Here is an 11,792-nt window from a genome sequence, read left to right on the forward strand (position 1 = left end):
AATGAGAAAATTATATTTTTGCATCGCCTCTATTAAATTTTATTTACTTAATGCCCAATACCAATAAATAGATTCGTTTTGTATACATTTACATTTATTATTCTATCGATTTCGATTGCTAATCGAAACTATAATTGGGATGGCCCGAATTAATATCGACTTGTGGCATCGATAGCCTGTGTCGATATTCAGGGTTGTGTTGTGAGCATTTTTGCATGTTGAAAACGCCGAAATTTAGTTTTTGGTTTTGTTTATAAAAATAGCTCCGAAATGGCGGCCGGTCCAATTGCTGAACGCAACCAAGGTGGGTTTGACCTCTACTGAGCTTTTGCCCCCAGTTACGAAACGCCTAAACCCGCTTTTTCTGTTCCCTCCACAGATGCCACCATCTACGCCGGCGGTCTGGACGACAAGGTGTCGGAAACGCTGCTCTGGGAGCTGTTTGTGCAGGCAGGACCCGTGGGTAAGTCTAGTCACACATGTATAGTTCTCACCACCTCCCTAATCGTCATGCTTGCAGTGAATGTACACATGCCCAAGGATCGGGTTACTCAAATGCACCAGGGCTACGGATTCGTGGAGTTCCTCAGCGAGGAGGATGCCGACTATGCAATAAAGATCATGAACATGATCAAGCTCTATGGCAAGCCCATTCGCGTAAACAAGGCGTCGGCGCATCAGAAGAATCTGGACGTCGGCGCCAACATCTTCATTGGCAACTTGGACGTGGAGGTCGACGAGAAGCTGCTGTACGATACGTTCTCCGCCTTTGGTGTTATTCTGCAGACGCCGAAGATTATGAGGGATCCGGAGACGGGCAAGTCAAAGAGCTTCGCCTTTATCAACTTTGCCAGCTTCGAGGCCAGCGATGCGGCGATGGACGCCATGAACGGCCAGTACCTGTGCAACCGTCCCATTTCCGTGTCCTATGCCTTTAAGAAGGATCACAAGGGCGAGCGTCACGGCTCAGCTGCGGAGCGCCTTTTAGCCGCCCAGAATCCATCGGCCCATGCGGACCGGCCGCATCAATTGTTCGCCGATGCACCTGTGCAGAATATGATGCCCCAGATGCCGGGCCAGATGATGCCACCACCAATGATGGCGCCACCGCCGCCGGTGGTGCCCGTTTCGAATAACAACATGGGCATGATAGCACCGCCGCCTCCCGTTCCCCAGCCTGCTCCATTCCCAGCCACAATACCGCCGCCACCGCTGCCACCGATGGCCGGCGGACAGCCGCCTCTGCCGCCAGCAATGGGCATTCCGCCGCCGCCACGCATGATGCAGCCAAATGCCTGGGCACCGCCGGGCATGCCAGCTCCTCCTCCCAGACCGCCGCCCACCAACTGGCGTCCACCGCCCGTGCCCTTCGCTCCCACGCCCTTCGCACGGCCCTATCAACCCGACGGCTACCAGTACTAAAAATCTAGCGTGTAGTGTATACCAATTTGGACGAGAGAAAATAAACTTTAATAGGATTTATTAATGAAGAATGCTCTGGGATATGTTAAGACTTCTACTCTTCGTCCTCATATGCATTTAACGCCCGAAACCCCTTTTGGGAGATGTTTAAATCACCATTTTATTCCCATTTAGTAGTCACATTATAAACTTTAAATTCTTACAAGACGAAATGAAATGAATTGGAAATAGGATTTAAACTTGACATTGGTCATAATCTTTTTATGGAACTATTTGTCTCAATAAATATAAAACGATTTCGCAAAATGTTGATCCTATAAGTTCTAATTCTAGTTTGTACATTAATAGATCTTATAAAAAAAGCGATTATAAGGCGTTTTTTGTAATTTCACTATGCATTTCTATTTTGAAGCGATGTATAGGAACTAGCTTGTAGTTCATACAAATTGAGGCGAGACAAAATAAACACAAGAATTATTTTTTACTCAACCGTTTAATATTTACTAGATCGAAACCAGGATGGTGCCGTCCCGCTTTTTTCGAAACACTTTGATTGGGTCTTGTAATTTGTTTTGCATAAATTTATTTATATGGGAAACATACAAGTACAGTATTTACAATAGTTTTAACTATTCATTTTTTTCTTTACTCTTCGTTTATTGAATTCTTGCCTAAGCGATTTTGGTTTAGTCCCACTGTGCTATCTTCCATTTCGTTTGGTAAAATAACTTAACTTTAGCATTACGTTTAAATGGTTATATTTAACGGTTTTTTCTTCTCTTCTTTTTTTTTTTGGTTAAGCAAGACAAACAACAACAAAAAAAACTGTGAGGCATATAGTTATAGTAATTGTAACCAATAACGATGTACAAGTGGATCGTTACACATCAATTTTCTCGCATTTATTGAAATTTCTTTTGGTTTTCGTTTTGTTTCTTTTTTGTTAACCTTAAAAACGATTTATATATAAAAAATAATAATTAACATAAAAACGTTCTGAACTGGTTTGGTTTTTTTGTATGCGTGTGTGTGTTTGTTTGTGTGTGCGTACATGCGTGTGTTTGCGTGTGTGTGTGTGGTGTGTTTTTGGGGTGTATGTGGATTTTGTTTGTTTGCTGTTGTTGTTGCGCCTGCCCGTCGGGAAGTGTGCCCACTACTAGTGGTACTGGTGTCTCAGATGCCGGTGGCCACCGGCTCCTCCTCGCTCCATTTGCCCCCAGTCACCCGCATCCCATCCTACTTGGCTGCCGTTGTCGCAGCTCCTCCTGCCGCCTCGGTCGTGTGGTTGTTGGCATTGTTGGTCTTGCGCTGGGTGACAGCGCCAGCTCCTGCTTCTCCGGCAGATCCTGCAGCCAAAGACGCACCGCTGTTCGACTTGTTCTTGGAGCGCGCCGAGCCATTGGCCAGACGTGCATTCTCCGAACTGTCTGTGAGATCCTCACTATCACTGGAACGTATGTCACCGGACATCTGCAGGGAAATGGAAATCGGATGAGTGTGTTTTCAAAATACAATCAAGTTCTGTTTGTAGTCTACATGGGCTATTTAAACTACTTAAAGAATTAAAGATAAATGGTAGGTTACGGAGATAAACAGCACAGTTAAGAGGATAATAGCTTGATGGCCAGATGCCTCCACACTTACCAGACCCTTCTGCAGAGAGTCAACAACGATCTTGAGGATCATGTATGTCCAGATCACGTGTAGAACGAGCAGCATCAGAAGCAATGAGTTGAAGATGTAGTAGGCTGGGAACATGGGCAGAATGCGCGGTGCTTCCACAGATGAGCTGCCGGGTTAACAGGATGGTTGGCATGGAATAGCATGTCAGTTTGGATTGGGATCAGATAAACCAAAAGAGAGGGTTTTGGCGCTGGACGCTACTCACCTGTAAATGATGCGTGGATAGAAGCCCAGACGCGTCACAATCCAGACCACTGTGAAGATGGCAAAGATCGCATCGCACAGCTTCTGATAGTTGGCATATTTGGTGAGTTTGGCAGCCTCCAAAAAGATGTCGGCACAATCGTGAACGACCAGGACAAGCGAACCGACGCGATGCAGATTGCACACCCAGCTGAGCGACATCAGCAGCAGGGTGACCATGTGATGGATGAACATCTGCCAGAAGTCCTTGCGTTTCACATCGAAGAACTGGGTGCCAGTGAGGGACCAGTAGAAGGACATCGAAATCATGTAGTACCACCAGATATCATTGCTGATCGACTGCAAGTGATAGAATATGTATTGTAGTATGTAAGTATGTAAGATCGAGTAATCGAAGAGATGAAATCCTCACCTGATGCGGGTAGCCGTACCAGCAGCTCTTCACATCCCAGAACCACGGCTTGTCCCACAGCACGATCACGCCAAAGATGAAGCTGTACAGATAGTAGATGCAGCGCCAGGTGTTCTCGCAGAACTTGACAAGTGTCGACGGTTTATCCTGGGCCCTTCGTAGACGCCACCAGCGCTCGATTTGGCGCTCGCTCATATCCGTCTGCTTGGACAGCGGACCCAGCTGAAAGAGGAATCAGAAGTTCCATGGTCAGTTATCTGGAAGGGATTGATGGTAGGCATTATCTTACACATTTCTTGTCCAATCGTGTCGACTTGGCATAGGCCTTTTCCAAAATAGGAACATTTGCCGCTTTCTTAGGTCTAGAACTACGTATGCCCAGTGATTTGCCTACGGGCGATATCCAGAAACTGCAAGTAATATTGTGATTTCGATTAGAAAGTGCTATTTTTAAATGCTTTATGAGGAGATAAAGCAGTTAGTTGGAGGCATAGGTTTTAAAGTTTATGGTAGAAAGATAAACTGTGACCAGATAATGTTGGCTATTGCATAAGAAAGTTACAAGAAAAGGTAGACGGATATCCCACGCACCCATATTATTGAAATGTATGACATTCAATTCAGGAACAATTGTAATCTTGGCAATGGAATTGCTAACGTTGATACTTGACAACATATCCAATAAAAAGTTCGATTGGGCTTGACAACATCACTAATTATGCATGTAGGTACGTACACCCATGGCGGAAACGTTTCTGGATTTTCAGTTTCTGTATCTGTATTTGTTTATGATTTTATTTTATTTTATTTTATTTATATTTATTTTGCACACACACCTGTCGTCGCCCCAACGTCTGGCACGTGTGAGGCATGGCAACTGGGATTTGGGATGTGGATGGGGATTTTGGGATCGGTTTTTGGTCTGCCCGCACGCCCACATGCATGGGTAATTAGCTCGTCCAAAGCTGGACACCACGCCAGACTGGCGAGCATATAGAGTATATCCCGTTTGGGAAGTTAATTTGCCAATGAAATCGAAAATGGTCGACTGACTGTCATGCCCACGAGATGTGCAGATCGCATGGCTCTACCACGATTGGAATTCCAAGTGGTTTCCAAAGTAACCCCTTCTCATTTCGTAGGCAAAGCACATGGGGCACGCAGCCCAAGAAGAAACGCGGAAATATCAGATTTTCTATTATTACAATCGACAAATAACAATTAATTCGAATTAATGCCAAATCTGGGCTCAGTTCAAGTTCAAGTAGTGCGTAATTGAATTAACGCACCAAGAAGGATTTAATTGACCCGCATTCGAAGTCGAATATTGATTTATGTATTTAAATGTAAATTCCCCTGGTACGTTGACAAGTAATGCTTATAGGGAGTAAACCCTGTAATTGGGAGGCTTCTTGAACAAGAAGTGCGTGTTGGGGCGTGTAAAAATAAATTGGTCTATTCAAGTTTTATCGAAAATACGCCTGGGAGTGCGTCATTAATGACGCACACTGCAAGTTTATGTTATCAACTGAACAAAGGTCATACAAATTCATAGCAGTGCTAATGAAATATTCATCAAGGGCTTTTTTCGGTACATTTCACTAGTGAAAAACAACAAATTCCTTAATAGGTTTCCATTTCTAAGCGAGTATAAAAATATATTAGAAAAGATTGATACAGCATGATAGAAATATCTTTGCTTCCTGATAAATGTAATCGGCAAGTTAAAAAACTTGTAGCATAATTTAAAAAAAAAGTACCATTGCCAAAACATCGATATGCACACCGGTGCATGGCTAAAATTTCGCACGCATATCGATACTTGGTGCCATCCCTATTCCTGTGTCATCGCTATAAACTACTATCCTCGAACTTGTAAACACCAAAAAGCCACTTCATCTAGTGACCATTTCGAGCTCCCCGTCTGTTTGGAGCTAATTCACCCACTGGATACTGTCACCACACTCTGCTCCGCTCCGAAATGGAATCTCCCAGTGCTCGAACACTCGGGAATTCTCTGGCGGATGACTGCGGCAATGGGAACGGGTATGGGAATGGAAACGGGAACACCACGATGATGCCACATGGAATCTACCATGAGCGACAGACACGCCACCTTTGCGGCCTCCACGCCCTGAACAACCTGTTCCAGGGCCCCGACACGTTCTCCAAATCGGAACTGGACGACTACTGCACCACACTGACCCCGCGCAACTGGCTGAATCCGCACCGTTCCTGGATCGGCTGGGGCAACTACGACGTGAATGTGATCATGTACGCCCTGCAGCAGCGGAACTGCGAGGCGGTGTGGTTCGACCGCCGGCGGGATCCACACTGCCTCAATCTGAGCGCCATTTTCGGCTTCATCCTCAATGTGCCGGCCCAGATGAGCCTGGGCTACTACATCCCACTGCCCTTCCAGATGCGCCACTGGCTGGCACTGCGTCGCTTGAACGGCAGCTACTACAACCTGGACTCTAAGCTGCGGGAGCCCAAGTGCCTGGGCACCGAGCAGGAGTTCCTAGAGTTTCTTCGCACCCAGCTGCAGTTGGACCACGAGCTATTCCTGGTGCTGAACGAGGTGCAAGCGGACTCGAAGGACGCTAAGACCCAGCAACGTTGGCTGTTGCCGCAGTTCAGGGATTAATGTTATGGATATGCAAATAAAGTTATATCATGGAGCACCATTAGTTATTGTACCAATTATTTCATGAAATTAACCAAAAAGTGCCCTAGAATATGCAATTTAAATATTAACTATTTCGCACTGTAAGTGGTAGCCACATTTAAGCAAAGAAACGATGTAGTAATAAAGAATAATAAATACTAAGTTCTGCAAGGGAAATTTTGTATGCTTTTAAGATTGGAAACTTTGGATCACCCGCTTAAAGGCCAAACGTTAAACGCCACAAATTCGTTGGGTTTCGTGCGAATAATGAGTGTGTTTTGATTGAGCTGCAACGCGATGACAGTTTGCGATAAGAGCCCCACCATTATTTGAACGCATTTATTAAATTTCACTTAGGCAGTGTGCACAAATTGCGCCCAAAGAGCAATGCACTGGCAATTATTCGGCTCTTATCGCCGGCACAACTAAAATTTCGGCGGTCAAGCCATACAGAATTTATATATAAATATAAATATAATATAATGCATATATGTCGCCGGTTGTTTGGCGAATTATTTGCGCTTGTCAGCGATAATTCAACACGCAAAGGCAAGCCAACGATTGTGAGATTAGCGCAAGTGAATACAGCGGCTATGCCTATGCCGTATCCTATATGTGGTCCGACATGGGTCTGACTCATGGCCACCAATTGCCAGATGGAACTTGGAATTTAGCATAGGTGCCATTAGTCAGCCGTGAATGTACCTATCGCCGATTATAATCTCTAAAACATGCCCTATTTCAATTTGCTTTATGACCAATTCGGCAATCTGCGGCTTGTAAATTAAATACAAATATTTTTCTTGGCATAAACTACACTTATTGGTAACCAAATTCATAATCTTTTAATGGAAATATTCGCTAGTGTTTCAGGAAACAACCACTTTATATTCTTAAATATGATACATGGAGATAATTTCGCAGATATATTTTTAGAATCCTTACAAAGCATAGAGCAACACTAGTTTTAGTGATATTAGCCATATTTCATAAAAACTAATTCATACTCTTTTCAAGAAGAACGAGAGGTGCTAATTGAACATTGAACAAATTGCACCGGCATCAAAAGTCCGCCCTTCCCTCAAGTGGAGTACCACCTGACCAGTTGGAACTCCTCATTCCTATTCCCATACTCAGCTGGTGCGTGAAGCACGTGCGTTTTTTTATTCTATTTTTTTTTGGTTTTATAGCATTTGACGTTATTTTTTTCGGTTTTTTCGTTTTTTTTTCACTAACCATTGGGCAATCGGCACGATAAGCAATTCGAGTGACCGAGGTAAAGTGTGGAAAACTTACGGAAACGGGTTTACGGATCGGTTTCTGGGATTATTGTTCCTGGAAACACTATTGCCAACCCAAAGCTAAGAGGTTTAACAAGAAGAAAAGACGGAGAAATGGTCGTGCAGCTGGCAATTGCCCATTGGCCGGCGATTTAGTGTGTATATTTGAATATATGTATATATGCATGTATACACATTTCCCCGATTGCTGTGTGCATGTGAGCCATTAAAATAATTAACCTGAAATTTTATCGCACTAGAGCGCTGAGCTCGAGGGTCGCCTCTTGGCGATTACGTATCACAAAAGCTTCAGCATAAATGCGGACAAATAGTACATGCCCCACACACAGCTGCGCCCAGCTAACTAGCACTCATAAAACCCACTTGAGCTCTACTATCTAAGTTATGGAACAGCCAGGTGGGATCTCGACGATGATTAGCTTTATGGATTTGCAATATACTTTAATAAAAGATTCCAATACCACCAGTCGAAAGAAACTATATGCGAAAATGGAATAATGCCATTAATGGATACAATTTATCATTGGGAGATACAACTATCTTATCTGAATTTGAATAATTTGAATAAGAACGAAAATAAAACTTTCTCTTCACCTATTTCTTTTCTAGAGCTCTAATCACTTGGCCCCAGCTGTGTGAATTGTTTTAGCAAGTGTCTCTCACTTGTTCTTCCCTCCCCCCGCAGCATAAACATAAACAGAAACATAAACCCCAATCCATGGCACACCACATTCCAAAGCGTGCTTTTGTGCTTTTGTTTGTGGCATTAGTAGTGGCGGATAGTATGGCATAGTACGGCATAGTATGGATGGTGGCCATAAGGGAAGCGCCAATCGGGCCATAAAGTGCGCACATATTTGGAAAAACTTCTCGAGTCAATGACTCACTGGCGGGCCAAGTGCTTTTGGCCAGGCCCGCAAAAGGAAAAACGGTTGACGAATCACGGACCAAGATAGTACATAAAAAGCACACGATGGGGGCGGAGTGACTATAAGTTAGTTACTTATCTTTATTTTAAACAAACACATGGCAGAGCTATGGTTAATCCCCAATGAGCAATTTGTCCAAATCCTCGCCTTGCTGGTTTTTAGCCCAGGGTACCTACACTCATACATATGTACAGACATATATACGTACAAATGCGAAAACATAAAGAATTCGCGTTTTAAGCCTGCGAAATGTGCAGTAACGATGGTTAACATTCAAGCCCTTTTGCACTCTTTTGACCCAAATAAATGTTAATGACACACCTGTCCCCCTTGACCACGCCCCTGCTGTACCCACACAACCACGCATACACACACCCATCCACCAAATGGGGAAATGGAAACAGTCATTCGAGAGTTTGCCGTAAAACAATCGAGGCACTGAGCACTGTTATCAGGTTTTATACGTAAATCTTGGCGGAAATCTTATCGGCGTGGAGTGGCGCGGTGGTGCTAGTGGTGGCGTTGGTGCTGCCCAAGGTGGCTCCAAATATGCCCACCACGGATGGGATGGCACTTTGGGAAAGTCTCCACCAATCGATTCCGCGGCGACTTTTGCCATTAAACGAATCTTAATGGAAGAGCAGGAAAATAAAATAAAAAAATCCAATTCGGCCTTGAAGACCAATTCTCGTTTAAGAAGCAAAGGCAGATATACGAAGAAAAAAAAACAAAACAAAAAAAACAAAAGTGGTCCGCCATGAAACAGATTTGGTTTTTGTCTCAATTTCATTTTCAAACGTGAATGCAAACAAGCCACCAAAAAAATAGCTTAAAATGGAATGAAAACAAGAGACACAGTTGGAATTCTATAAGTTGAACCCACAGCTGCGGTCAAGTTAAAAAATTTGTGAATTTGTCATTATTCTAGCCAAGTAAGTGGCAGATGTTCAGAGTTTGGACCAGAGTGCAGCACGCTGGACTAGCCGCTCGCCACTTATGTCAAATTAAGGGCACCGAAAACATTGCAAAATATGATAATAACAACTTCTCCACATGTAAATGCCAGTGCACGCGAACTGATGCTCGTTCGCCTATTCACAGCTACATAATTAAAGCCAAACGACGCGCCGGTTAATTGGCCTGAAAAGCGGCCAAAATGCTCTTGCCCCAGCGCACAGTGGGTCAACAGGCATGGAAATGCAGCATTTTAAAATATTTTCAAGTAACCAGATGTTAACTGTGAGATTGGGTATTTGATATAATTGGGTAATACCCAATAAGCTAAATGAAAGAAAACATTTATGAACATTTGCCTTGAAAGTGAATAATGGGTTTAATTCAGTTATCGCACTATGCGATACAATTGGAGCACTAGTTTCCTTGAAACCTGGCAAAAGTTTAAAAAAACATGGCTTTCTTATCGCCGCAGATTGACAAGTCAATAAATGTAAGCTTTGAATTTCCACCGAGGTCGTTCCCAAACATAAATTAAAGTTAAGGCTAATCTGGTTATATTTGTGAGATGTATATAGCTTAGCTTTTTGGCGTATTCAAGAAAACACCCTTTAAATGATAAGTAAAAAAAAATAATTTCTAACACTGGTCGATTGTTTAACTATTTGCACCACTGTGCCTGATTTGTACCCAATTCGTTAGCGGTGCATACACATCCATACAACCATGAAAAAAAAACCGCATGGAGCTGATGGTGCCGACTATAAACAAATACATACATACAAATAAACATACATGTATGTTTTCCCTTTGACTAAACAATTAGTAGGAAGTTGTAAGTGGAGTGGGGCTAATATTTTGTGGGAAATTCGTTGCCGGCTGGGCTCGAAACTGCAGCCGGCGTCGCTTGGAAAGGAAAAACTTCAAGTTGCAGCAACCAAAACGCGTGTATGCCGCACAAGCCACACACAAACAAACAAATGCTGTTTCACACACACACACATATATTCGTACGCTTGCAGAATGTTGGGCGTTTCCACGTGAGGTTATGTTTGTCGAAAAAATAATAAAATGAAATAAAATGACGAAAAGAAGGAATTATGAATAAAGTTTACTGTACATGGTGCAACAAACGTGGGCGGTGGGCTTACTAAATGGAAAGGAGAGTCAGTCGGAGAGAGAAAAAAAGAGCGGAAGCGGGAGAGAGCAAGGGAAAGCCGTATGAATGGGGTTAAAGAGAGGCGGAATGGAATCGAGTTGCCGGGAATGGCAAGAATGGAAAGGGAGTCGGGAAGTGAGCAGTGGGAAATGGGAAATAGAAAGAGGAAAGGCGGAAAATGGGAAACTTACCGCTCCAGCGTGTAGCGGACCAGCATGACGACAGCGGCAAATGGAATGGGCCAAATGAGGTCCTTGTAGTTGGCGTGCACCACATCTGGTCGCGAGCCGGGCGCAATGTCCGCCCAGGTTGTGTTCGGGGGCAGCCAGATTTGCGTACTCCAGAATGCATTGCTGAACTTATTGATTAGGTCCATGTTGCTGTTGCTTCAGCTGCTTTAATTTCTCAATTGGCTTTTTTGGTTTGTCTCCTTTGCTCGGATTTTCAGTTTTTCCCTGGCGTTTTGTTGTCACATATATGCTTTGCTTTTCTAAATATTCGCAATTGTGTGAACGATCTGCGTGTTGTGTGATTGTCTGTGTGTTTCTATGTTTTTGTGCCTTGCGAGCAGCAACAACAACAAGAACAGCAAGAACAACAATAAACTATAACAACAGCAACAAGAACAACAGGAGCACTGGACACATACACTAATGCACGTAATGCACACTCACAGCGTAGCACAAACACACACTGGCAAAAAAAAACAAAAACCGCTGAATCGAATTGTTGTCTCGTCTCGTTAACTTCAGCTTATGGCTCTTATATTTCTATTTCTATTTGGATTTGAATTTGAATTTAGATTTTATTCGTTTTTGGAAATCCTACTTTTGCCGCTTCGGAGCGTAAATGAAATGAAGTTCCCTGACAAACTGTTCTCGGCCAAAACAATACACTTCTGAATTTCGATTAGGGGTCGAGTGGGCCGCCGCTCGTCTCGTCCACTTAAACTTTTAGGATGAACGAAAAAAAAATACTAATAGTATTTCCTCGTCGAGCAACAACAATACAGTGTGCCCAGTGTCGACGAAGCGGTAAATGTAACGGCAGCGCGACCAGT

The 11,792-nt window shown here is 43.5% G+C and overlaps 3 protein-coding genes across 4 annotated transcripts; 2 read left to right on the forward strand and 1 right to left on the reverse strand.

Moving 5' to 3' along the window:
• Positions 1-151: 151 nt before the first annotated feature.
• LOC6524009 (splicing factor 3B subunit 4) lies at positions 152-1,906 on the forward strand. Of its 2 annotated transcripts, XM_002099845.3 has the most exons (3): positions 152-304; positions 380-463; positions 521-1,906. In XM_002099845.3, exons 1-3 carry the CDS (start codon positions 271-273, stop codon positions 1,420-1,422), a joined length of 1,020 nt encoding a protein of 339 aa, XP_002099881.1. In that variant the 5' UTR covers positions 152-270; the 3' UTR covers positions 1,423-1,906. The 2 variants fall into 2 exon arrangements, with proteins under 2 accessions (XP_002099881.1, XP_015045430.1); XM_015189944.2 differs by having other exon boundaries at positions 380-1,906.
• A 396-nt stretch (positions 1,907-2,302) lies between these two features.
• Positions 2,303-11,707, reverse strand: LOC6524010 (ceramide synthase 6). The gene is made up of 6 exons (XM_002099846.4): positions 10,924-11,707; positions 4,011-4,131; positions 3,722-3,943; positions 3,311-3,648; positions 3,067-3,211; positions 2,303-2,892 (listed from the first exon to the last, which is right to left on the reverse strand). The coding sequence occupies exons 1-6, from the start codon at positions 11,106-11,108 to the stop codon at positions 2,659-2,661; spliced, it is 1,245 nt and encodes a 414-aa protein (XP_002099882.1). The 5' UTR covers positions 11,109-11,707; the 3' UTR covers positions 2,303-2,658.
• On the forward strand, positions 5,555-6,551 carry LOC6524011 (josephin-like protein). Its single transcript, XM_002099847.3, has one exon. The coding sequence runs from the start codon at positions 5,703-5,705 to the stop codon at positions 6,366-6,368; it is 666 nt and encodes a 221-aa protein (XP_002099883.1). The 5' UTR covers positions 5,555-5,702; the 3' UTR covers positions 6,369-6,551.
• Positions 11,708-11,792: the final 85 nt, after the last annotated feature.

This window comes from Drosophila yakuba, chromosome X, assembly GCF_016746365.2.
Source record: "Drosophila yakuba strain Tai18E2 chromosome X, Prin_Dyak_Tai18E2_2.1, whole genome shotgun sequence".
Lineage (NCBI taxonomy): Eukaryota > Metazoa > Arthropoda > Insecta > Diptera > Drosophilidae > Drosophila > Drosophila yakuba.